This window comes from Arachis ipaensis, chromosome B4 (assembly GCF_059453495.1).
Source record: "Arachis ipaensis isolate K30076 ecotype BB chromosome B4, ASM5945349v1, whole genome shotgun sequence".
In the NCBI taxonomy this organism is placed as follows: domain Eukaryota; kingdom Viridiplantae; phylum Streptophyta; class Magnoliopsida; order Fabales; family Fabaceae; genus Arachis; species Arachis ipaensis.
This window is the reverse complement of record NC_142439.1, coordinates 8,503,454-8,530,709: the sequence shown is the minus strand read 5'-3', so window position 1 is coordinate 8,530,709 and position 27,256 is coordinate 8,503,454. Positions and strand designations below refer to the sequence as shown.

The window sequence follows — 27,256 nt, the reverse complement described above, 5'->3', positions numbered from 1 at the left end:
GTCTTGGTCCTTTTGGGGTTATAGTGACTAAAATCTTTTTTTTTCTGACAACTAATTTGTATGTCTTTAGGTGTGTATTTTGTTGGAACAAAACAAATAAATAAAAGATAGAAAGTAAAATCCGATCCATGAAAAAAAAATATCATTCAATAAACCTAGAAAGGTTATCGGTTTAAAAGCATTGATAAGAACTAAAAAGGTTATCGGTTTAACAACATGGAGCAGTTTATTTTCTCTTTGTAGCTTAAACATGTAATGAGTTGATGAGATAATTTCATTGTGATTTTAGAATTTGTATATGTGAACATTTGGATACATTCTTTTCTTCGCAACCACTCTTTTGGTGTTAGTTGTAAGTCTTGATCATTATAGTCAGTGAACTTTCCTTACACTCTAATTCATCAGAAGTCAGAACATGATTTTTGCTTATGTCTTTTGTAGATAGATTTAGCAACATCTGGTAGAGGAAGAATTGGAACTTTCATTGGTATGTGTAGTAAGTGGTGCATTTGGAATAGCAGATGCTCATGTCCAAGGTGGAATGGTGGGAGACCTTTCATATATGCATCCTGAGTTGCTTCAGGTCAACATCACCATTGCAAAATTGCTCTCTATAACTTTCCTCACAATGTTACTTTCTTTTTTTAACCGACAAAAATTTTCTTCTGTAAACAAATTTGTGTCTTTGAATGTGTTGAATAATCCCATTAACTCCTGCATGCTTTTTTATGTGGTGTGATTTTGTTGTAGTCTTTCCTTGCTGGTGGAGCAGCATCAGGTGCATTAACTTCTACTTTGAGGTTAATTACAAAAGCTGCATTTGAAAACTCCAAAGATGGTCTTCGCAAAGGAGCATGTAAATTCCAACTAACATAACTTCTCTGGAACATAAAAATTTAGTTAAACTACTAATCACTGATCATGCTTTCTTTCTTTTTTATTGATCCTTTGATTTGCAGTTCTGTTCTTTGCCATAACAACATTCTTTGAGCTTCTTTGTGTCATTCTCTATGCATTTGTGTTTCCCAAAGTACCAATTGTGAAGTATTACCGATCAAAAGCAGCATCAGAAGGAGCAAAAACTGTTTCAGCTGATCTTGCAGCCGCTGGCATCCAGACCCTCATCTGTAGTCCACTTTTTCTTTTCTTTTCTTTTCAATTCCAACATGGTTTTAAATTGCAGTTGCTACCACAATTAGTGCTACATCAGCAATGTCATTTCATTTTAAGTTTGCCTCATCTTAAGGATGGATTTTGTTACTAGGGGATATGTCATTTCATTTTAATATTTCTTAGAAGTAATTTAATCTTAGCTTATTTCTGTATTTTCTCTTCAGGTTTACAGCCAATCTTATCAATGGTTTCCATACTCTAGAAGGCGCAGAGCTAGCTAAGTGAGCATTCAGGGCTTTTCACTGATGGTTTCTTATGGAGTTTTTTATGGAGTTTCTTCCAATGGTTTTCACTGCTGGTGATGATTGCGGATTTTCAAGCTTCCCTACATTTGGTCTACAGGCCTATAAGAACAAGTATGTGACTCACTCTATATCTTATTGATGAATCAAAGTATCAAACAGAAGAAGTGTTTAAAACACTTATTTCAATAAAGGACATGTAAATATATTCGCAAAACCTCTATCCTCTAAAAAATATGCTTCTTGAATGTCAAATATTAGCCAACTTTGTATTGTAATAATAATAAACCAATAAAAGAAAAACTAAGATGAAGCATTTCACCTTCTAGTGTTAGTCTTAGCTTGATGGGGTAGCACTTATTGATCCTGAATGAAATAATGCCATTTTTTATTAATTGTTTATTGTTATATAATAATAGATTTGTACTTTGTTTTTCATTTCCTTTAACCACTTGCTTATCTATTTGTTATTTTCTTGTGCATAACATGTTCTACTTTGATTTTTCCGCTACTTATGTTGGGGTTGGGATGATTTGCCTATATATAATCAATGTATCCCTACTGATTGGTGGAATTCTCTCATGGGGTGTCATGTGGGCACTCATTGCTAATAAAAAAGGTGATTGGTATGATGCAAAACTTAATCCAAGCAGCTTAGAGGGCCTTCAAGGTTACAAGGCAAGTCATCCTTTACCACTCAATTTTCACTATGTTCCGTATTTTGTAACATTAACCTTTAGGTTAATTAAACGCTAATTGATTAAACGTTAATCTTTGATTTTTCTGTTCTAACTGGACAACATATGCTGAGCCCTAGGCGAAGAAGGCTGAAAAAATCGTTAATGGTGGATGGTGTGGGTGGAAGAAAGCTGTTGATAGCAAGGGAAAGAATTTCTTCTTGCATGTTTTATAATCTCCTTCTACCACAGAGGCCTAACATGATTTGATAGGATCATTTTCATGGAGGGTAACAGTTCCTAGTTTGTACCAATTTTCTTGCAATGGAATGGTAGTTTTTCATGGTTGGAATTTGATAGTTTAGTTAATTAGTTGACTTACTTTTGGGTTGGTGTTTTTAACTGGTGTGACTGTAGTCTATTATATAGGATTTATCGCTGTTATCTATTTGAGTTACTTGGACAAGTAAATGATGCCAGCAAAGGATATTCCAAGATAATTAGAGTATTATTTTATCATCTTATTAACTTTTTTACTTTAGAGGAATTTGATCCTTCAACTATAATAGTTAATTTTTGTAATAATGATTCTTTTAAGTTTTGTAGTTTAATATTTTAGTGCTTTTGTTAAGAATTAAGTTGACTAATAAAAAAGGGCTACTGTGAAAATTTATCTTGTCTTAAATCTTTATGTTAGAGGGTTATTTATTATTTTGATAAGTTTGTAAACTTATTATTTAATATTTAGTATAAATTTTATTTTTATATTTAAAAATTTATTTGTCTTGTTATCTAAAATTCTGTATAAATTTTATTTTTATATTTAAAATTTTATTTGTATTAACGGTTTACTATTTTTCAAATAAAAAATAATGAAAACATATAACTATTAAAATCGACGGCAAAGTTGTCGCTTTTATAAGTTATCTAAATAATTAAATCGACGGCAACTGTGTCGATTTTATTCAATCACATATCGACGGCGTTGTCGTCGATTTTATTAAACATATTATTGACAAAAGTGTTGTTGATTTTATTGAGTTAAATATCGACACAAAGGCTGTCGATTTTATTGAATCAATTATCGACAAAGAAGACGTCGATTTTAAATTATAATATCGACGACAATGTTGTCGATTTTATTAAGAATGTAAAATTCTCACACCAATAGTACAGACGGAACAAACGTCGATTTTATTAAATTATTATCGATGACCATGAAAGCCGTCGATTTTATTAGCATTTTGAAAAATCGACAAGTTTTATAGCGACCAACTACGTCGTCTATTTTGCCGTCGAATTTCAATATTATCGACGGTTTAGCCGTCGATTTTAACGACGTTTCTTGTAGTGCGAGAGATAACAAACCCTATAAAACTCAAAGTTTATTGCACTGCGCGCAAACTTGCCTGCGACCCAAAATAAAAAACGTATCCTCGTATATAATGTCTGTTTTATTTGTTTGGAGAAATAATATATTTTTTATTTTATTTTAGAAAAAAATCCGTATAAAATGGTTTTATTACGAAAATGGATATTTTTTATTTTTTCTCAAATTATTTTATTAAATATAAATTTTCACCATATATTTTTAAATTGGAACGAAAAAAATATGTAAACAAATATTAAACAATAAAAAATATACTTGACGAAATAATCTATCTACTTAATATACTAAAACTGGGTTTTCCTCCAACTAATGGAAGTGAGGTGTCGATTCCTCATGAATCCATTTTCCCACTAAAATGAATGCACTATTTTTTCTTCTAAGTTTATTTTATAAAAATATCTTTATTATATTTATACTATAATTAGCATTTAAGTTATAATGTATGATTATATTAATTGAGGAAAATATCTTTATTTTTAGAAAATACTATTTTCATGTAATGAAAGCACTATTCTCTCTTCTGAAATTATTTTTAAAAGAATATCTTTATTATAATTATATTACAATTAGCATTTAATGAATAATGCATGATTATACTAATTTAGGAAAATATTTTTATTATAATTATATAAAATAATCTACTTAATATACTAAAATTGAATTTTCCTCCCATTAATGAAAGTAAGGTGTCAATTCCTCATGAATTTATTTTCTTTTCAAAATAAAAGCACTATTCTATCTCTCTTCTAAATTTATTTTAAAAAATATCTTTATTAGAATTATATTACAATTAGCATTTAATGAATAATGTATAATTATACTAATTTAAAAAATATCTTAATTATAATTATATAAAAAAATTAAACATAAATTTATAATTCTAATTGCCATAAATATGATACTAACATTCATAGTGGTAAATTGATATTACAATAATTAATTTCTATAATTATTTTTGTACTACTAATGGCTACATATAGTGTTTTTTTGTGGTTAGTGAGTCTAAATCTAAGAGTCAAAGTATTCTTTTTTTCTAATTTGTTATTTTTCTTTGATTGGGAAATTGTTTCTAAGGAGCTTTGTAGGTCAAGTTCAAGTCACATCTCCTCCACGTTTTCTACGTTTGTCCGAAAATATTCGAAGTGGAGCATATAATGAGATTGAATTTCCTCAATTTAGGTTCAATTTTGAAAAATTCGTGTTGTAACACCCTACTACACTGAGCTTTACGCTTAAGTCGTAAAACAGAGGTGGTGTGGTGTTACGACCTTTAAAATAAAATATGTACATGTATTAGCAGAAAGATTATAATACACTAGGAGCCTTGAAGGATAGAGGAAATAAAAATTGTGAAATAAAAGCGCAACGCTCAAGAAACGAGTTAAACTGCGCATCAGAAAAACCATAACTATTGAACATAAGATAGCAAAAGTAGGAGTAGAGCGGCAAAGATACAAAATAACGAGCTCTTAACTCAGCCCGCGAAACCAAGGCTGGCCGGAAAATATTTACACATATATACATATATATCCAAAATTCCAGACATACATAAACAAGATCCTGTCTCTCCATGAACCTCTAAGAGGATCAAAAGAATAGTTATGTGGAGAGAAAGCTAAGTACGCATATATATACAACTCTGTACAACAAAATAATCCAGTATCCACTTCACTTCAGGAGTCCAGACGCCTAACGAGATGTCTCTCGACCTGCATCTGAAAAACAACAACATAGTATGGAATGAGAACCGGAGGTTCTCAGTATGGTAAAGGTGCCACACACATAATATATAAGGTCCTGAGAATGCCAGAGGCAATTCCTAGAACGCCGACACTCAGATTATAGAGCTTAAAGTATTAAACAGAAGTCACAAAAGGTGGTTTTCTAAGAGTATCTAAATCTAACTTAACTTAACCTTAAATATAAGTTCCATACTGCCATTCCTCCATACCTCCAACTCCATCATGCATTTCACAGACAATTAAACAGATAAAGGCAAGTACAAGAATGTTACAAATACTGCAAGTAACAAATATACATTTAGCATGGCAAGTACACTTAGGCACACCCAGTTAATGCACAATCAAGTAATTCAAGTAGTATGCATATGATGCATGCCTGTCCTATGACTGATGAGGCTCATCTGTCGGTTATCCAGCCAACCCGACAAGTCCGAAAATCTTAGACTATCTTTCGACGTGCATCCCCAAGAGTATATGCATAGCTTTTTCTCAAATAATCAACATTGCTCAATGGGGGTTAACATTCTCGGGAATTTATAGTTTTTGATCACCCTTACGTCATAGGGTCAACAGAGTTTCGAGTTTTCAACCTGGTACACATGGTGGCAAGTCATGGTACTTACCCAGGGAATCTCGTATCTCATATCATTTTATCTTTCAAGCCAAGTATCATACATTATCATTCATTTGATTATCAAGTCAAGTATCATACATGATCATCCGTAACATTTCATAGTTAATTCATCACTTTACAGCTTTATTTCATCTCCAAGTTATCCCCATTTCCTAAGTTCATCTAAATATCAAGTTTAACACTATTATTAATTATTAGAGGAATGAAAATAGAGGTTTAGAAGTTTGAAATTCAGTTTAAAATGTTTAAAATTATGTTTGCTGAAATAGAGGCCACACGTACGCATGGCTCACGCGTCCCTTGTCATGCGTACACGTGGGTGTAAACTTCATGTCACGCGTATGCGTGGACATGCTTGTTTTCTCCTTACGTGCACACATGGGACCCGTCGCATACGCATCGCCAAAAATCCACTCCACGCATACGCGTGGGCGTACGTTCTTTCAAAAAAAAATAAGGCAGATGCACTAGCAAAGTTACAATAGCAGAGTTGGAGAAGCAAAGCTGCAAAATTTGTTATAAGCACAGTTTATAGATTCAATCTTCCAACGGGAATAACTCAATCATTTTAAATCATTTTTCTTCCGTTCTTCAAACGGCATAAACTTCACGAATTCAATTTTCATTTAAAACTGGTTGGAATCAGTTTGGGGTTCCGAAAACCAAATTATAGCCCGCCGAAGTTCAGCTCAAAAACCAATTTTTGCAAACTTTTAAAACCTCATACTCATTCAAATTTTCCATTCCTTCCAATATCAAACCTGCCAATACCAATACAATTGCCAGCAACAATTCTTAACAAAACTCTACACCATTCTACTAACCACCAATCAATAACATTAGACAATTTCATTTCTCAACAATTCCATCATACTTTCAATCAATATTCTTGTAAACTCACAATCAACAACGCAACCATATTCTTTTTCAACATCAACATAAATAACAAACTTCATCACACAATCAAATCACCAATTATCCAACAAGCACCCACCAAGCATGTTCATTCACAATTTACTAAACATTCAATATACACCTGCATTCCAAACTTATCTTATGGTCATCTAGCCTAAGTTTTCATAGAACATTATATATTAAATGCAAGAAAACTAAACCATACCTTAGCTGATTTTTCACGTAGCGACCAAAGCAATTTATTTAAAACCAAGGCAGCCCCTCAAAACTCAATAAACTCTAAGCTCAGCTTCTTCCAAGTTCCAATATTGACAATTTCAAGTTCCAATTATTTATTCTCAACCTAATACACATTCATAACACATATATATCCAATTTAATACTCAAAACTCAAATTCAATGAAATTAAAATAGAATTATCGTATCCTCACCTTACCCAAGCTTCACATAAGTAAGAGTGATAGCTAATTGGATCCTAAAACATCAAAGAGTAAAGAAATTCAATACCCGTACCATACTTTCAAGAATTGGGGGAAAGGAGTGGCTGAGAGTATTTAATGACTTACCTATAAAATTGTTCTGGTAAAAACGTAGAGCTCAACGCGGTGGACACGTGGCCACAAACGGTGCGGCAATCAGAGCTCGGACGGAGAAGTTACGGGATTTGGAAACTAGCGTAAGGGTTCGGGAGTGTTTCTCGTTTCTCTTCTCCGTGGAAGCCTTTTGCTGCTGAAATGAGGGAGAAGACAAAGCTTGGGTTCATTTAATGCTGGGCTGGTTGGGTCTACTATCTGGTTTGGGCTCGGTTCAACCGGTTCGGTTCGTTTGGTCCAATCTTAGTCTGTTTTCTTTGAAATTAGTGTCAAAATTCTCATTTCGATGAGCTCTATCCTAATTTGATATAATATTCGCATTTTTAATCTTCTTTATTGAAAACTAATTTATTGACTAATTATTTTCTAATTTAACGGGATTTACACGTGTCAACCTTGAAGATGCAATTCAAATATTGGTACTTGGTAGTTTGGTACTATATTTAAATTTTCTTCTCTTAAGCTTTTTGTATTAAAAATAATTTTATAACATGTTGTGATTTTTTTCAGAAACTACTAGCCTTCTGGTGCATTAATGCAATGCTATTGAGGAGAATAAAAGTCAATTTAGTTTGACAATTTTAACAAGAAGATAGTCTGAATTTGTACGGATTCTAAGTGTTCGATCTTATGATGTTATTTCGGTTGGTTGTTACGAGAATGACTCTAATCTATACGTATCTAAGTATTAGAATAGATTAAATATTATTTAAATAATTTAGTTCTAATATTAGTATTTGATTAAGTTAGTTTTAGAGAAATTTAAATTGTTGTCTCAATTTATATATTATGACTATTCTTTTTGGATATGTTATTTTTAAACTTTTTAATATGAATTTTTTTCATTTTTTTTATTTTTAGGTTTGTTTTTTTTTGGATATATGTATCACCTTTTTTTTGTATTTCAGATTAGTAATAGAATTATTAAGAGAAATGTAATTCATCTATAGATTAGAATGATTAAAATTTTAATTATATTATGTGGACATAAGATTGATTAATTAAGATTAAGGCGTGAAAAAGGAAAAAAGAATCACAATATGTGGTTTTGCTTTCTTGGTAATATATAAAAATACATGAAAGAAAAAAAATTAAATATCACCATTTAAAAAAAATTGTTAATCATGCATGGATATAAAAAATAAAAAACTATTACTCGATTGTAGAATAAAAAATAATTATATATAAAAAAAAATAATTATAACAAAAAAATAATTAATATATGTGACTTAAATTTTTATATGTACAATTAATAATATATATATATATATATATATATATATATATATAAACAAATATTTAAAATTATTTAATAAAATTAAGATATATGTATAAATAAATAAAAAATTATTATAATTTATGAAAATTACACATACCATGGCATTAATAATAAAGAATAAAAAAATTATTGAATTATTGTAAGCTCAAAAGAAAATAATCATGATCAAAAAATAATTAATATATATATATATATATATATATATAAACTACATAAAAAAGTATTTAAAATTATTTAACAAAATAAATATATTCTAAAAATTTTTATTATTAACTAAACAATTGATATATATACATATAAATAAATACAGAAATTAGTATGATTTATAAATATTATTACACGTATGATGGTATTAATGGAATAACAAAATCATTGAATGATTGTAGGCTAAAAAAATTATTTATAATAAAAAAAATCAAAAAATAATTAATATATGTGACTTAATATATATGTATACTTAAATAAGAAAAAATTTAAAATTATTTAAACAAAATAAATAAATATATCCTATGAATAAAAAAATTATTGACTAATCGATCAATATATACTGGTAGTATAAATAAAAAAAATCATTAAATAAAAAAGATATAGTATGTTTTTAATTTTGGGAATAAAACGTAAATAATATAAGTTAAGTACAATTCAAATTAATTTCAATAAAATAATTTAAAATTATAATTTCAACCTTATCATGTGCATAGTATGAATTATTGAACAATTTATTATCATGTACATGGCAGAGATTATTAAATAATTTTTTATGTGTTTTTTTTTCCAAAATAAAAATACTATTTTTACTTATAATTATTATTCTTTATCGATTCTTTCATTTAAATATTAATATTATTTATTAATTTTTTTATTTTTATTTCTCACATTTATTAAAAATTCTTTTTCAATATTTTAGGTATTAATTGTTGTTATTTAATTAACTTATTTTAGGTATTAAATTAAAATTTTAGGTATTAATTATACCTCAATTACGGTATTAAGGCCTAGTTTGGAAAATCAACTTAATTAAGCTATTTTTAAAAAAATAACTTAAACAATAAATGACTATATTAAAAGTAACTTATAAATAAGTTATTTTGTGTTTGGATTTTTAGTTTTAAAAGTGCTTATTTAATAAAAATGTGATAAAAAATAGTAGTATTATGAGAGAAGTCATTTTTTTAACTTCTCTATAAATTCCTAAATAGTTTCTTAAAAAACTGCAATTTAGTTTTAAAAATTGCACCAGACATTAATATTATTACTTTTCATAAGTCAAAAGCTCAAAAAAGTTACTTTTCAAACTTTCCAAACGGGTCCTAAGACTTTGAACATAATTTTAATTTAATTTTAGACAATATCAAAAATAAATATATATATATATATATATATGATATTTTAGGTATTAATTATTGTTGTTTATTAACTTATTTTAGGTATTTAATTATTAAAATATTATATATTAATTATATCCGTTTACCTGTTAAGATTTTAGACATAATTTTAATTTAATTTTGGACCATGTTGAGAGCAAATATATATATATATATATATATATATATATATATATATATATATATATAATATTAAATTAGAAGAGTAGCTTTTAATTTTATATAAAATAATATAATAAATATAGAGTATAAATAAATTTACTTGACAAATATAATTAATCATAGTGTGATATTTTATTACGACAACATATCTTTGTGTATTGGCTCTCTCTCTCTCTTTATATATATATATATATTTCTTTTTAGTTTATTATTTTTCTATCACATGACATATTTATTATTATATTTTAAATTTAGAGTTTTCTTGATCTAACGTTGCGATAAAATAATGGCAAGCAAAAAAATAAAAAAAAACATGAGAACATTCCAAACATAATTACCGCTAATTTTTTTTCTTTAGTTTTCAAATATATTATTTATTTTATTTATTTAGAGTAATAACTAAATTTATTATAACTGTAGTACAATTATCTTTAAACTATTAATATTATTAGTATATTTTTAAAATTATTGACATATTATTAGTATATATAATAAGCAATAGTAAATTTTCTTTCATATTTATCATTTAAAAAATTTATAATTTTGACATAGTCTTTATTCTATTTTTTTTTTCCATACCTAATGACTATTGACTACGATCATATCAATAGTATCACCTATAGTAGATTATACAAAGAGAAAGTATGGAAAATAAAGACAAGAATTATAAGGCTATAGAAAATCCCATCCAAGTTTGACAAGAATAAGACGGCTTACATAGAAATAGTTTTAATAGATGATAAGATTAGTTGATTTATTTACTAAATTTTTTTAAGTAATGCTAAGTTTAATTTATAAATAGAGTTTAATTTCGATGCACTGACAGTGTAAAGCATTTTACACAATCGTGCAATCACATCCGTTCTTTTGGATGACCATTCACGCGGTCAATGTGAAAGGTATTTATTTTTATTGATGTGTCATTACGTAATTGGATGCATGTGTAAAACTACTTTACACTGTCAGTGCATCAAAATTAAATTCTTATAAACATTTGTAGTTCATATTTTAAGTTAATTTTATAAGTACACCATTTCACAAGTCAAAGACAATTCTTTTTAATAGCTTTGTAAATGCTAATAGCTTTTATATTTAATTTATTTTGCAGTACAATAAAATTCATGGTTCAATCAAGAATTATTTGACAAAAATATTTGAGAATGAATTGGTAGAAAGGAAGGTCTATGTTTTCTCAAATTTTGAGATTGAGAAATCAAGCAGAATATATCTTCTGACTATACACATGTGCAGAATATCTTTTGAGAAGGAGTGTACATACGGTCGAATGGTCGATGATCGTAAAATTCCGGATAATCATTTTAATTTACTTGTCCATGCTGATATATTGAAACAAACAAATGAACGATTCTACTTATTTGGTACGTAATTAATTTATATTAACCCACACAAAATTATTTTTCTTTTGATTTTAAGTTTTGCCAACAAATTGTGTAATAGCATCATTTTATCGATAACAAAAATTTTAACAGTTTATTTTTGAAAATATTTGAAATTGTATTGTGACTTTTTTTGAAAGGTATATCCTTTTATTAATATACTGTTGTTAGTTTTATCGTTTAACATAAAATAAATCACTAAATTCTCTTTATTTTATACACGTACGAAGTTATAATTTCTTATATTATTCACTCATTTGTCTTTAATTTGGTACTTTTAATTCAATTTTTTTTGTTCAATTGGATGTTATTGGACTCTTGACTGAAAAAGAAAAACTTATATCATAGTAAAAAATAAAGAGAAATGACTAGTACATTATATTTTATTTTCATGATTTCAGTATGTAAAATTTTAATATTTTAATATAAACATTTATTTTGGTAATAATTATGTGTTGTGGTGCAAAATTTTTTTTCTTTATGTATTACTATTTACTCTTTTAATTTTCGCTTTCATTTAAAAATGAGAAAAAAAAATAAGATATACACTATGAGATCAATTTACGATCCAATTATTTGATCATCTATCTGATCACCTAGCAACTGAATACATAATTTATTTTCTAATTTATAAAATTTAACAAAGGCATTAGTAAACATATTTACTTTCACATTTATTTATATATTTTTTTTATTTATGTTATATTTGTAATTATATTATATCTATTTTTATTAATATATTTTCTTAAAAAATACCATTAGTGTTAGCATATGGTGTATTAAATAAATTAAATAATAGAAATACGTAACTATTTTCTTTTTCAGTCAAAATTCAGTAAAATACTGTAATTTAGACTTGTAATATTAATATATTAATAATAAAGTAGAGAAAAAAATATAATATTATATTAATTTTTTTTTTAAATCATAACTGTAATTATGATTGAAATCATAATTTAAATATTTTAAACGGAATAATTTTATTTAAAAAATTTATAATTTAAACATAATTTTTATACACTTAATAGTTACATTTGAGTTAATATATTTAATATTATATTTAAAAAAATACGAACAATGCACATCATATTATTTATTTATTAATTAAATTATTATAATTTAAATTAATTTTAATAGAATCATTTAAAATTATAATTATAATTTTATTACGTGCATAATATGGCTTATTATTTATTACAATTGTTGAAAAAAAAAAAAACCGAGAAAATTCCTTCCCACTTACTACTGCTAGGCTCTCAAATTCCATATATATGAATTGAAAAAATGAAAAGAGCATGTTTAAGAATGCTTTCTTTTATTATTTATCAAATGCTTTATCTTTACTGAAGAAAATTTGTTAAACATACCAAAAAATTAAAAATTTTCAGCAAGTTTTTGATCAAGTGCATTTTCTTACTTTTGTGTCAAAAGTGTAATTCTCCACCTTCCCTTCAAGTATTTGGTATTTTGTACTTGAGGGGTTGGCATGACCAAGATGTAATGGATGCAAAACAAAGTAGAATAGCTCTACATAAAAGCAATATTTAAAAAAGCGTGCCACGTGAACCATACGGAACATAAATTAATCCTAGCTTTGATTTGATGATAGATAGGTTAAGCATTCGCACTTGTAAACAGTACACCATGACCACACGATTCATCATCCCGCCCACTGATCTGTCAACTAATAGTGCTTTGGGATTAATCTGAACCACTCGTTTATTTGGAAATAAAAATATGAGATCCAACACCCAAAATGTTAGGAAGTACCTAATAAAAAACAATCTGATTCTCATTCCTCGTGGAATGCAAGCTGCGAACAAACGAGGGCATCGTGGGAGAATCTTCGTCCTCTTCCCATAATCCAATCAGATACTACTAACACGAGGAACTAACCTTCCAATAGCAGATTAACACGTGTCACCTCACTTCACTTCATCCTCTCCCTTCTAGATTTTACACCTATTTTCGTAAAATGAGACACTCTATTATACATATTAAAATTGTATAGGAAGAGAAAATAAATTCTTTTTATATTTATTTTTTATTATTTTATTGTTATTTAAAGTGTGTATCCTATTTTTTTCAATCTCTTTTTCATCTCATAAAAAGAAAAATATGTAAACTTATATCTTTACTATATAATTTACCTCATAAAATAAATAAATTATAGTAAAAATTCAGGTAAATTTAATTTTACTTAAAATTAATAATTAAAAATTGTTAAATAATTTAATTGATTTGATTAAATTTTTATTTAATAATTTTTAATTATCAATTTTATATAAAATTAATTACACCTTAATTTTTCTCTAAATTAATTTATACCTAGTTTCATAATTATACTACTTAGAAATTGAGCAAATGAGTTATAGCTCAAATGGCATAGTCTCTCCATATTCAATTAAGAGGTTGCGGGTTCGAACCTTCTATCTTTGATAAAAAAAAAAATACTACTTAAAAATTGTATTCAAACCCTAATATCTCAAAATTATTTTTAAGTTAAAGTATCCAAATATTAGTCACTTAATCAATTATTTTTAAAAACGATTATATAAATAAAAATTATTAACATAAGTTTAATTTTTCAGCATTCCAAACACACTTTCAAGTTTCTATAAATTATGAATTAGTTTTTCAAAAGCCTTTTTGTCTAAACAATTTTTTTTATCATTACCTTACTAACCTTGTAATTTGTAGTGAATATTATCACCGATGCCTTCCATTAACGAGAAGAGCAAAAATCAAAATAATTTTGAAAATGGTTAAGACTTAAGATGCTAGATAATACATGGATCCTTTAAAAGAAATTAAGAAAGGTCTAACAATTAAATCTTAAAAATGGAAAACAAAAATGTTGTGTACATACCTTTATATTTCACTTGAATTGGGTTAGATAAATAAGATTCCTCATACGTCATAATAGAGTTACAAATTAGTAGATAATCATTGGCCGGTAAATTAGGGCTAGTTTTCGTTAAAAAAATAAAAAAGAAAACCAAAAAATATTATTGGTAATTAAATTGAGGGGTAAACCACGAAAATACATTTGAAGTATTTTGTTGTTAATAAAAATGCTTTTGCATTTTATTCTCAACAAAAATATATTTAAATAATTTAAAAATATGATAAAAATATTCTATCATAATGAGAAGTCTATTCCTTTTTTTTTCACATGTTGGCATTTTTAGGTTTTTAAATAATTTAAAAATATTTTACTGATAATAAAATTTAAAAAAAATTCTTAGAGATAAATAATTTTTAGTATTTTTGGTCATTATTTAGTTAATGCAAATATTAAATTATTTTTAACAAATAAATTTTATTAAATTATATGTGTAAATTTTAAAAAATTTGAGTGTAAACTATATTGATTTATGTGTATAAACTCTTAGGTAGTATTTGGTAGAGAGACATAGACAGAAAGACTGAGACTGAGAGGCAAAGACTAAGAGACAGAAATTGAAACAAGAATGAAATTCTAATTTAATTTACACAAAAGGTAAAATTGAAATTAATTAATTGAAATAAGGGTATTTTAGGTATAAAATATTATTAAAGTTTTACTCTTTATCTCTAAAAAATTTAGTCCCCTGTGTTCCTATTTTTTTGAGGTACTGAAATACTAAAAATTTTGGAGACAGAGACAAAAATTTTAGTATTAATCATTGAATCAACAAATATGATACTAAATCTCAATCTCTCAGTCTCTGTTTCAATACTTCAAAATAAATATTATTTTAATAAATATATCTATAAATTATATATTTTTTGTGTATAAAATATTTATAAATATGTATGTAAATTTTTAGTAACTAAATACTGATAAAAAATAATAATATTTAGTGATAATGCAGTAAATTTACCTAATTGGAGTGTAGTTTTGGTTGAGTGTTGTGCTTGTACCCTAAATTGAGAGAAAAAGGAAAATAAAAAAAGAGAGAGATGGCAAAAATGGTAAATTATATGGAAAGTGCGGAGGATTTCAAAAAAAGAAGGTAAGGAGATGATAAATGCGGTAACAAAGCGTGTGTTGTGTTGAGAGGCAGAGGTCCCTTCATCACTCTCACGAAGCTCTCTGTACTTCCACCACGCTTTTCGTTCCTCTTCTTCTTCTCTTCCCTCCCCCTTCTCTCTCTCTCTCTCTCTCTCTTCCTATATTTATAAATCAATTGCAATCGCAAATTTCACTTCTTATTATTTATAAACTCAAAACCGCTACCTTTTTTTATTTTTATCCATTCTTTCTTCTCCAATGGCGGATCTCAAGTCAACATTCCTCAATGTCTACTCCGTTCTCAAATCCGAGCTCCTCAACGACCCCGCTTTCGAGTTCTCCGATGATGCTCGCCAATGGATCGACCGGGTAATCATTCCCCTTCTTCTCAATAAACTTGTGCCTTTCATTCATCTCTTTATTGCATTTGTTTTGTTGACGCGGGATCTTCAATCTTAATAGCGTGATTCAAATTGGGGGCAAAAATTCGTTCTTTTTGTGGGAGTGAAATGAATGTGGAGTTTAATTGCATAATTAGAATGTACGGCGCGCATTAGATTTAACTCAATGTTAACACGATTGTACTATACCGTACTATGGTTGAGATTATTGATGAGTTCCATTAATATGATTGCTGTCGTAGTTGTAGTGACCCCACTAGCAATATAGCTAAATGAGATTGTTGGTTGAATTTACCTAAATGAGATATGGTTTGGTTGCCTGAACATTTATATTTTATTTGCTAAGATCGTGTTTAATTTGAAGAATTCTACTTAAAATTGATATTTAATTGTTCAAGGATTTATATAGAGTCTTCATAATTTAAGCATCACTTGAACATTCTGTTAAAGCCTTAGAGGAGGGAATCCTGTATGATGCAAATCTGCATGGCAAAAACTTATTCCAACAATGCGGTGCGGTCTTTTACAAATTGTGACATGGTCAGAGAATGGCTTTATTTCTTGTGGGAACTTTGAATGGGTTCTATTACTCTGATGGCACTGTTATGATTTTTCATGAGTTACTAATTGTAGTTCTCCCTTAGTCCAACCATATTTGCGTCGTGTATGCCAAGGTTCTAAGTGTGCATGTTTGCATAGATGATCTTTTCTACTTTTCGTTATTGTTTCTTTGAAATATGGATGCATGTTCTGATCAGTTACTTAGTGTTTTGTGCTCTTAACTTATTGCAGATGCTAGACTACAATGTGCCTGGAGGTGGGACTTGAGAATCTCATTTAAGTTTATTCTGAGCAAATTTTCAGTTTATTGTAACTGTTCCCCTCTAGGAAAGGAAAGGGGTGTACAGGAAACATTTCGAAAGAGATAAGCGTCATTGAATTAAAGATGGATTATAAATTTACATTGCAGGGAAGCTGAACCGTGGATTGTCCGTTATTGACAGCTACAAATTGTTAAAAGAAGGGGAGGCGCTAACTGATGATGAAATTTTCCTTGCTAGTGCTCTTGGTTGGTGTATTGAATGGGTATGGCAATCTGGAACTTTTACTTTTGTAGTTTAACCATTACAGCCGAATTTTTCTGTGATGTATTTAAGGAAACTTACTATTTTCTGCCAATGAATGTTGCAGCTTCAGGCATATTTTCTAGTTCTTGACGACATTATGGACAACTCTCACACACGGCGTGGTCAGCCATGCTGGTTCAGAGTGCCCAAGGTTTGAAACCAAGTAAACATGTGTTATCATGATATCTTTTTTATCCTGTTGTGATAAAGCAAATGACCTCTTGTTACTTTGTGGTGAAGGTTGGACTGATTGCAGCAAATGATGGAGTTCTACTACGAAATCATATTCCACGTATTCTTAAGAATCACTTCAAGGGAAAGCCATATTACGTTGATCTTCTTGATCTGTTTAATGAGGTTGTACAGATACCAAAGTTTGGATGATGTGAGTACCCTCTTGATATGTGCTAAAACTTGCTTATCTTGACTTTATGTTAGGTTGAGTTTCAAACTGCTTCAGGACAGATGATTGATCTGATCACTACACTTGAAGGAGAAAAAGACCTATCCAAATACACATTAACGCTGTGAGTCCCCAGAAACTAAGAAAATGGTGTGGTAAAAATTATTATTCATGAACCTCTTTTCCAACAAACATATGATACAGGGTTATATGTGACTATAATAACTGTGAAGCAGTAGAAATTCTTTCTTCTGTATTACAAACATCATATCCTTTCTTTATAGAATAAAATGATGGATACCTTGTGATTTTGCTTCACAGCAAATGTTTGTGTGAGTGCTGCTTGAGATCTTCAAAAGACCTTAGCCAAATTCTTTTGCCGGGCATATCCCTTCCATATGTTATATTTATGCTTACATGTTTTGGCAGTTTCAAAATCAATACTAATATCTAATAGATTAACATCTTTTGCAGTCATCGTCGTATTGTTCAGTACAAGACTGCCTATTATTCGTTTTACCTTCCGGTAAGTATTATATCTTGATACATTTTTATCTTTCCTCCACAATTTAGATTTCTTACTTGCCCTTTTTCTGTAAGATACCAAGGACAATTGATTGTTCTCACCATATATTTCACTGCTAGAACTTATATTTTCTGATTGTTCATGAAAAAGCAGACATAACATCCCTAATTTCTGTTCAGTTTGAACTTTGAAATCACTTCTTTTATCTTTTCTTTTCCTTTCATGCAATGTATGGCAATCTTTCACTTAAAGCATTTGTTATACTTAAATATAGGTCTGTTATTTAGCTTTTCATATTTGTCTTTCTTACACAGGTTGCATGCGCATTGCTCATGGCGGGTGAAAATTTGGATAACCATGTTGATGTAAAGAACATTCTTGTTGAGATGGGAACATACTTTCAAGTACAGGTAATACTTTTTAGCATGACTCTGCACTGTTGAGTCTTGAAGTTTCTTTTAAAAGCTGCATTGTACCTATCTTCTTTCTTTCCCTTCTTTTTTCAGGATGATTATTTGGATTGCTTTGGTGATCCCGAAACAATTGGGAAGGTAAGCATACTAAATAATTGATGCTGGAAATATAATCTTCTGAACCTCATTCTAGTTATCTTTGGAATCAGATTGGTACTGATATTGAAGATTTCAAGTGCTCTTGGTTGGTTGTGAAAGCATTGGAACTTAGCAATGAACAACAAAAGAGAATTTTACATGTGAGTCTTTCTGCCTTCCTTTCTCTTTCCCGTGATTAAACTGGGAAAATTACTCATTTGTTTTCATGGTTTATAGGAACATTATGGGAAGCCTGATCCAGCAAATGTGGCTAAAGTGAAGGCCCTGTATAACGAGCTAAATCTTAAGGTTTGAACCTCATTTACAGCTAGCTTTCATTATCAATTCATAGTCAACAAAAAATGGGGTTCAATTTCAGTTTAAGAGTAACATCCAATTAGGTGCTACCTCGTAGATAAAAGTAATTTCTTTGAAGTCAATGAGTGTGGAAATTAACTGCTTTATTCGACGTGGTAGAAACCGATTGGATAACAGTGTAAAACTTTTTATCATTGACCATGCATCGAAATCAAACTCATTATTTATTTACATATAATGGACATGAACAATCAACAATAGGGTGTATTTGAGGAGTATGAGAGCCAGAGCTATGAGAAGATTGTAAATTCCATTGAAGCTCATCCTAGCAAAGCAGTGCAAGCTGTGCTCAAGTCTTTTTTGGCTAAAATTTACAAGAGGCAGAAGTAGGGACCCCCCCCCCCCCCCTTTTTTTCTCTCTTTTCAAATATCAAACTTGTATTTTTTCCTTCTTTTTTTTTTTTTTGTTTATTTCTACCCCATTTGGTTGCTAAGTGTTGTATTTTATCTTGTAAGCCTTTTGATATTCTCGTTTGTTTAGAAATAAACATTCCCTTAATTTTATTTGGTAGTTATTAATTTATCACATCATCATCATTCATTTCTACTATCTTCTTTGTTGTTCACTCAGAGTGGAATAACTTGGTTCAATCTAAGATAAGATTAGTTCTAGAAATCAAGTGAATTCTAAAGGATCGGTAGCTCTAAGAAAAATACAAAGTAAAAACAGAAAATAAATTTTTATCATATTTAGTAAATCAAATGCGTCCTAAATAAAATTTATAAATAAACATTGAAGTCTGAAGAACGCGTCAAGCAAGATTGAAGCTTGCGATTTCAATCAACGCTGACTCCATAAAAGTGTCACATGCAACGCAATTCCATTCATGAAATGAAAAGTGTTATAAGAATAGTAAGAATTGTGCTGTTTGTATATTATAATTCACATTTAGATTAGATATATAGGACTTCTCTTACGTAATATGCCATATACAAACGTGTTTGGGTGTAATAATAATATAACATATATTTAAAGTATTCCATTCTATACCATCCATGTGGATTAAAAAAAACACAGAAATATCTTCCAGACACAAAATTATTCAAACATCAATAATCTTGTTTTTTTTTTTTTTTTTTGGTTTTTTATGATATCTCCTAACTTGATAGGTCAAAAACTAATCCGCCACGGTATTAATCTCCATTTAAGGATTTGTTGCTGGTTAATGGATTGCTGCATGCACAAGGCAGAATTCGAATTACTACTTGTTTAAGCGAACTAATGAGCTAATCACTAAATTAACCCAACTTGGTTATATTTTTATTTGTCTTATGTGAAATTTTTTTAGTAAATAAAAATTAAAATCTAATTTATTTTATCATAAAAGTTTTAGTATTATGTTATAAATTATAAATAAAAATGAGTTAAAATATATTTTTAAAATACATATTAAAAAGACTAAAATTAATAACTTAAAAATATTTTTTATGTATTTAGTTCTTTAAAAGTTTATTAAAACTATAAAAAAATATTTTTTTAATAATTTTTTTCTTTTAATTTTTTTAATTAACAGAGCACATTTTAACCAATAAATTATAACTTAAATGACATAGTCTCCCCATACTTACTTAAAAAGTCGCGAATTCAAGTATCTTTGATTACAAAAAAAAAAAAAAAAACAGACCACATCTTAACCCAAACATTCAAGGGCATGGTTGGGGTAGGTGCCCCTCATTTTGGACCCATTAACTGCATTTGACATTGGATACGCATAACTCAAATGTCATGTCCATTTTTCAGCACGTAACAGAAAAGGGAAAGCCTTCATTCATTGGCACTTAATTTTGTATTATTTTTATAGGCTTTAGCAACTTAGTCTCTTAATTATTAAAGAGACCCCAGAAGGTGTGGTATTGGTATCCATGTCTTTTTTAAAGAAATGGTCTTCTTAATAAAATGACAACTATGTAATGTATTATTTCATATTAAATGTTTGATTTACTTTGATTTCAACATAAATTAAGCATAGTCATCATTAAAAATGTAGTACATGAAAAAGAAAAAAAAAAGATGGATGGTGGTTGTGAATTGTGACGGTTGCCAAAAAATTCCCAAGAAAATGGGCACAAGAAACAAATATTGGTATTATATCATAAAGAAAATTCAGTCATATTACACTTGTATATAAAAAATATTATTTTAATTATTAATATAATATAAAATTTATATATATATATATATATATATATATATATATATATATATATATGGTGCTAGTTATTAAATCAGTTACTAATATAAAGTTTATATTAAAACTTATATATATAACTGATTTAATAATTAATTGTTTGTATATACGTCATATTTTTATATTTCTTAAAAGAATATATCTAAAAATATATCATAAGTCATAACCTTAATGAATTAAAAGTGTGGATTCCCTTAAATTAATAAAAGAAATGGTGGTTGTGATTTCTTTCAGTTTGTAAGGTCAAGTACTCAAGTAGTCCAAACCCTTTACGCGCAGTGTCAATAACAATTAACAAGTTTAATTAATTAATTAATTAATTAATTAATATGGGACAAATTTATAAAAATTAAAGAAACGAAAGCGAAAAAAGGGTACAAAATTTTATGACAAAGTGCATTTACTTTTCTAAGTTACAAGTTTTGATTTTGCAAATCCTTCTTCACTTTCCATTCAATTTCGTTCTTTTTAATTTTATCCTTGAAAAACCCATTTTTCTTTCTTCTGTTTTCTACTATCATTCAATCATTCAGTTAATTGGGGTCTGCTACAGGTTCAATCATTGTCTCTCTAATTATCCGCTCTTAAAAAAAAATCTTCTTTTTCATTTCTTTTTCCCTTCAATTTCTGCTTCCCAGACTTGTTGACAATCTTTTTCTTCTTCTTTCACGTTTTTTTCTTTCTTCAAGTTTCAACCATTCATCATGCTGAGTTTGCAATTCAGAATGAAATTGAAATAGTTTTTTTTTTTTTTTTTTTTCCTTTTTCTCTGATTCATAGGTTAGTTTTTCTTTTGCTGTTCACTGAATTTGACTTGTGTTGATCAATTTCAATTTGGGATTTTTTATGTTCTAATAATTTTTTTCTTTTCACTTCCATTAGTTCATTCCACTCAAATCTTCAGTACATTTTTCTTCTCCTTGTGCTTACGCTGCATTACCCTTTTGGAAGATCTTTCTGGGGTGCTCTGTAATTGAAAAAAGTTCACATTTTTAGTTCTCAAGATTCAGGTACCCTTTTGAGTTTTTTGGCTGCTCAATGAAGCTTGTGGTTCGTGTGATTGAGGCAAAGAACTTGCCACCGACGGATCCTAACGGGTTGAGTGACCCATACGTGAGGTTGCAGTTGGGGAAGCAGAGGCACAAGACCAAGGTGATCAAGAAATGCTTGAATCCAAGGTGGGATGAAGAATTTAGCTTTAGGGTTGATGACCTCAATGAAGAGCTTGTGATCTCTGTCATGGATGAAGACAAGTTCTTCAATGATGACTTTGTTGGTCAGCTCAAGGTTCCAATGTCACTTGTCTTTGAAGAGGAGATCAAGTCCCTTGGCACTGCTTGGTACTCTTTGCAACCAAAGACCAAGAAGATCAAGAACAAAGAAGCTGGTGTGTAATGCTTGCTAAACTCTATTTTTATTGTAGTTTGTGTAATAGTTTAGTAACTTACTTTCCCTAGTGATTATGCGGCTAAGTCCCCTTCCTCATTGTTGTGATATTGATTTTGAAGTTAATTTATAGTATGTGAGTGAGTTGGTGGAAATTGCATCATGACTAATTCGACATTTAGAAACTGTAAAAGAGTTGTGTTTCTGTGGTTGTCTCCATTGTCTTAGTTTTTAGGTGGACATAAAATTGCGAAAATTTTTGTCCCAGGATAAGATGCTTTTGTGTTGTTCTTATTTTCCATAGAGGTTTGTGTTTTCTATTGTCGATATATTTCTGTCTCGAAACAGTTACTGAACTTGGCCATACGATCTTGCCTCTCAATGGGCCATTTGTTCAAGTTTTTTAGGAAAACAATGTGCTAACTACCTATGATTTTGTGCCATTTATATCATTTTTCTTGCTAGGTGAGATTCGTTTGAGTATATATTTTCAACAGAAGAATGCAGCTGTGGATTCATATGGTAATGGTGATCAATTATCACATCCAAGAAAGTCGGCCGATGGAGCCACTGATTCACCTTCAAGGTCTTCTGCTGCCTCAAGCTCGTCTTCTCCTTCAAGGGAAGAAACTACGTCTTCTAAGGAAGAGAAGTCTAGTGCACAGAAAACACTCACAGGAAGAATTGCTCAAATTTTTAATAAAGGTTCTTCTGATATGCCTTCAACCCCATCCCGCAGAAGCATTGACTCAGAGCAATTCGAAATCATTAAAGAAGAAGTCAGTGAGATCAAGACTGAAGATGCGTCGTCTAATGAAACATTTGAAGAAGCTATGAGTAAAATTCAATCTGCAGATCAAGAAAGTGAAATTCCTAGCAATTTTTCAGGAGGGTTGCTTGTTGATCAACATTATATGACTGCACCCAAAGACTTGAACACATTGCTGTTTTCGACTGATTCAAATTTTCTCAAGTCATTGGCAGAGGTACAGGGTTCTACAGAACTTCAAGTAGGACCTTGGAAGTTTGAGAATGGTGGGGATTGCTTGAAAAGATTAGTTAGTTACACCAAGGCTCCCAGCAAATTAATTAAGGCTGTCAAAGCCTTTGAGGAACACACGTACTTAAAAGCCGATGGGAAGAACTTTGCTGTTTTGGCCAGTGTCAGTACTCCCGAAGTCATGTATGGGAGCACCTTTAAGGTAGAGCTACTCTATTTGATCACTCCTGGACCAGAGTTGCCGTCGGGAGAGCAGTGTTCCCATCTCGTCATATCGTGGCGAATGAATTTCTTGCAAAGTACCATGATGAAAGGAATGATAGAAAATGGGGCTAGGCAGGGTATGAAGGAAAGCTTTGATCAATATGCGACTTTGTTATCTCAAATGGTTAAACCTGTTGATATGAAGGACCTTAGTTCGAGTAAGGAACAAGCTCTAGCATCATTACAAGCGGAGACGCAGTCAGATTGGAAGCTGGCAGTGCAGTATTTTGCTAACTTCATAGTGCTGTCGACAGTGCTCATGGGGTTATATGTCCTTGTCCACATTTGGCTGTCTGCACCGAGTACAATTCAAGGGCTTGAGTTTGTTGGTCTTGACTTGCCAGATTCAGTTGGTGAATTGGTTGTTTGTGCAGTCCTTGTTCTTCAATGTGAACGCATGCTGGGTTTAATCTCACGCTTTATTCAGGCCAGAGCACAAAAGGGTAATCTCATAAAGAAAAGATTGATATGCTTCTCATGTAGTCAATTTTGCTATCCACAGAGTTACTTAATGATGAGACCATTTGCTTGTTTTCCTAATGTTTTTGGATATTTTTTGCATATTTGGTGTTGATACATCTGTGCTTATATAGACTTATTTTTTGGCTTTAAAATATTAGGTAGTGATCATGGCATAAAAGCACAAGGAGATGGATGGCTGCTAACTGTTGCCTTGATTGAAGGAAGCAATTTAGCTTCTGTTGATTCCAGTGCCTTCTCCGATCCATATGTTGTTTTCACTTGCAATGGGAAAACAAGAACGAGCTCAATCAAGTTCCAGAAATCCAATCCTTTATGGAATGGTGAATATCATCATGGCATCGTTTATCATTTTCTGTGCTAATGAATGAAATTGAAATCTCGGCAGAAATTATTGTCTGACTAGTCAGTTTTTTAATGTTTGGAACATTGTTTATCTAATCTATGCAGAAATATTTGAATTCGATGCTATGGATGATCCTCCTTCTGTGCTGGATGTGGAGGTTTATGATTTCGATGGACCCTTCGATGAAGCTGTATCGCTAGGACATGCTGAAATCAATTTTCTTAAAGCAAACATCTCAGATCTTGCTGACATATGGGTTCCACTTGAAGGAAAGTTGGCTCTGGCATGTCAATCGAAGTTGCACTTAAGAATTTACTTGGACAACACTAGAGGAGCCAATGTTGCGAAAGACTACCTAAGTAAAATGGAGAAAGAAGTGGGCAAGAAGGTAAGTTAAGACTTTCATTTTGTCGTTTTTGTATTGTACTCGTGTTTTGTCACACTTCTTTCTGGCTTATTTGTTCTAAATTGAAAATGTGCAGATTAATTTGCGGTCTCCTCAGACAAATTCAGCCTTTCAGAAACTCTTTGGGCTTCCGCCAGAGGAATTTCTCATCAATGACTTTACCTGTCATTTAAAAAGAAAAATGCCACTTCAGGTGTGATTTTTCTGTTCAATTTCATGTTAATTTTTTTATTGTGGTAGTAGATGGCACAGGATTGTTTAATATTACCTCATCATGTTATCGATGTTTATTGTAGGGTCGCCTATTCCTTTCAGCAAGAATAATTGGATTCCATGCCAATTTGTTTGGAAACAAGACAAAGTTCTTTTTTCTTTGGGAGGATATTGAAGACATTCAGGTCATCCCCGCGACATTTTCATCAATGGGGAGTCCGGTCGTTGTCATAACTCTTCGACCGGGTAGAGGTATGGATGCAAGGCATGGTGCCAGGACACAAGATGAACAAGGCCGGCTGAAGTTCCATTTCCAGTCCTTTGTGTCTTTCAATGTTGCACACAGGTAGACAATGGAAATATCAGGCAATGTCTCCTTTCGTTTAATTTGATCCTCATTTAGAATCAAATGTAGTTGCTTCTCAACTGCCACTATTCTCAATACTGATTTTCTTGGTCATGTAACATCTAAAAAATGTGTATCCATATGGTATGGGATGATATGATAACTGCATTCAAAAAGATTTCCTGTGTTACTATTAAATTATTTTGCCTCTGATGTAGGACTATCATGGCTCTGTGTAAAGCCAGATCCCTCAGTCCTGAACAGAAAGTTCAGCTAGTTGAAGAAGAATCCGAAACCAAAACCCTTGCTAGTGAAGAAAGCGGAACATTCCTTGGCATGCATGATGTTAGCATGTCTGAGATTCATTCTTGCACTTTTCCAATTCCTGTAACCCCCCTCTCTTTGTCTAAGATATGCATTTCTATTGATTTGTCATTGATTCTGAATTCAGATTTTTGTGCAAACTTGGAACAATTTACCTGTTTGATTATTGTGTTTCATTTCTTCCCCCCTTCAATTGATTCAGGCCAGTTTTTTCATGGAGATATTTAGTGGCCGTGAGTTGGACCGTCGGGTCATGGAAAAATCTGGTTGCCTAAACTATTCCTATACCCCTTGGGTATCCGAGGACAACGAAGTCTTTGAAAGGGCAATATATTACAAATTTGAGAAGCGTGTTTCGCGTTATAAAGGTGAAGTGACAAGCACTCAGCAGAGATCTCCCCTTCCAGATGGAAAGGGTTGGCTTGTGGAAGAGGTTATGAACTTTCATGGAATTCCACTTGGTGACTATTTTAGTGTGAGTATTTGTTTCTCGGCTTTCGGTGCCTAGTTGCTATATCTTTGTTTTCTGTGACTTACCTGTTTTCGTCTCCGGAAAACACTGAATTGCAATGTATACTAATATTCTGCAGGTGCACCTTCGATACCAAGTCGAGGATTTACCGGCAAAAGCAAAGGGATGTAAAGTTGTTGTAGCCTATGGAGTTGAATGGCTGAAAAGCACTAAGCATCAGAAAAGAATCGCAAAGAACATTGTACAAAATCTGCAGGAACGTTTAAATTTGATGTCCACCGTAGCCGAGAGGGAGCTTGTATCGAAATAACAAACGAGTCTCTGAACAAGCAAGCATGGGAGGTAGCTGTTATTCCCGCGTCGAAAAATAATTTTTCACAATTCATCAATTCATGAACTTGGAGCAGAATTTATATGATGGATCATATCATAAAGGGTTCATGTGATTTGTGCATTCTGGGTTCTTAACTGCATTGAATATCAGTGAAACTAACCCTGATAGTGGAGGAATCTGTGGAGATTGATGTTACTTGTCTTTAGGAAGTTTTGAATCAGAGATATGATGATGCTGAGATTTGAGATGCTCTTCCATACAGATTTTCTGATTGGTTCTCCCATTGTAAATGACTAGTTTTGACTATTTAGAATTTAGATGATTTAATTGATAGCAGAATACATAGGTTACAATTTACATATATAGCAATTGTTGTAACCATTGTTGTAACCATTGTTTTAGGCCTCAGAACACCATGATATGAAGGCACATATCCTATAGCAGCTATAGTCAGTTTCTCTCATATATTGATTTGTTAAACACATTCATAATGAGATTACTTTTTAGACATTGATTTTTTATAA

General features: G+C 30.3%; 3 protein-coding genes across 4 annotated transcripts; all 3 read left to right on the top strand.

The window, feature by feature from the left end:
• Positions 1–541: 541 nt before the first annotated feature.
• Positions 542–1,375, top strand: LOC107638742 (equilibrative nucleotide transporter 4-like). Its single transcript, XM_021120648.2, has 4 exons — positions 542–583; positions 751–856; positions 960–1,127; positions 1,338–1,375. Exons 1-4 carry the CDS (start codon positions 542–544, stop codon positions 1,373–1,375), a joined length of 354 nt encoding a protein of 117 aa, XP_020976307.1.
• Positions 1,376–15,478: 14,103 nt separating this feature from the next.
• On the top strand, positions 15,479–19,476 carry FPS1 (farnesyl diphosphate synthase 1). The gene is made up of 12 exons (XM_016342114.3): positions 15,479–15,955; positions 16,780–16,804; positions 16,958–17,073; positions 17,179–17,265; positions 17,355–17,471; positions 17,553–17,641; positions 17,992–18,043; positions 18,358–18,453; positions 18,550–18,594; positions 18,666–18,755; positions 18,832–18,903; positions 19,174–19,476. The coding sequence occupies exons 1-12, from the start codon at positions 15,845–15,847 to the stop codon at positions 19,300–19,302; spliced, it is 1,029 nt and encodes a 342-aa protein (XP_016197600.1). The 5' UTR covers positions 15,479–15,844; the 3' UTR covers positions 19,303–19,476.
• Positions 19,477–21,533: 2,057 nt separating this feature from the next.
• Positions 21,534–27,256, top strand: LOC107638740 (C2 and GRAM domain-containing protein At1g03370). 2 transcript variants are annotated; one of them, XM_088483786.1, is made up of 11 exons: positions 21,534–21,714; positions 21,851–21,941; positions 22,044–22,548; positions 23,013–24,254; positions 24,432–24,614; positions 24,742–25,025; positions 25,120–25,236; positions 25,340–25,602; positions 25,821–25,989; positions 26,129–26,401; positions 26,517–27,256. In XM_088483786.1, the coding sequence occupies exons 3-11, from the start codon at positions 22,200–22,202 to the stop codon at positions 26,706–26,708; spliced, it is 3,072 nt and encodes a 1,023-aa protein (XP_088339912.1). In that variant the 5' UTR covers positions 21,534–21,714; positions 21,851–21,941; positions 22,044–22,199; the 3' UTR covers positions 26,709–27,256. The 2 variants fall into 2 exon arrangements, with proteins under 2 accessions (XP_088339912.1, XP_016197597.1); XM_016342111.3 differs by lacking the exon at positions 21,851–21,941 and having other exon boundaries at positions 21,675–21,714.

What these genes read in the sequence shown, in the direction of transcription:
- LOC107638742 (XM_021120648.2), top strand. Translation starts at nt 542, where the DNA reads ATGGTGGGAGACCTTTCATATATGCATCCTGAGTTGCTTCAG. An exon ending in TGGTCTTCGCAAAGGAGCAT is followed by an intron (nt 857 to 959) that starts GTAAATTCCAAC and finishes TTTGATTTGCAG; the next exon opens with TTCTGTTCTTTGCCATAACA. An exon ending in TGGCATCCAGACCCTCATCT is followed by an intron (nt 1,128 to 1,337) that starts GTAGTCCACTTT and finishes TTTTCTCTTCAG; the next exon opens with GTTTACAGCCAATCTTATCA.
- FPS1 (XM_016342114.3), top strand. Translation starts at nt 15,845, where the DNA reads ATGGCGGATCTCAAGTCAACATTCCTCAATGTCTACTCCGTTCTCAAA. An exon ending in CTCGCCAATGGATCGACCGG is followed by an intron (nt 15,956 to 16,779) that starts GTAATCATTCCC and finishes AACTTATTGCAG; the next exon opens with ATGCTAGACTACAATGTGCC. An exon ending in TCCAAATACACATTAACGCT is followed by an intron (nt 17,642 to 17,991) that starts GTGAGTCCCCAG and finishes CATCTTTTGCAG; the next exon opens with TCATCGTCGTATTGTTCAGT.
- LOC107638740 (XM_088483786.1), top strand. Translation starts at nt 22,200, where the DNA reads ATGAAGCTTGTGGTTCGTGTGATTGAGGCAAAGAACTTGCCACCGACG. An exon ending in TCAGGCCAGAGCACAAAAGG is followed by an intron (nt 24,255 to 24,431) that starts GTAATCTCATAA and finishes TTAAAATATTAG; the next exon opens with GTAGTGATCATGGCATAAAA. An exon ending in AAAGAAAAATGCCACTTCAG is followed by an intron (nt 25,237 to 25,339) that starts GTGTGATTTTTC and finishes TGTTTATTGTAG; the next exon opens with GGTCGCCTATTCCTTTCAGC.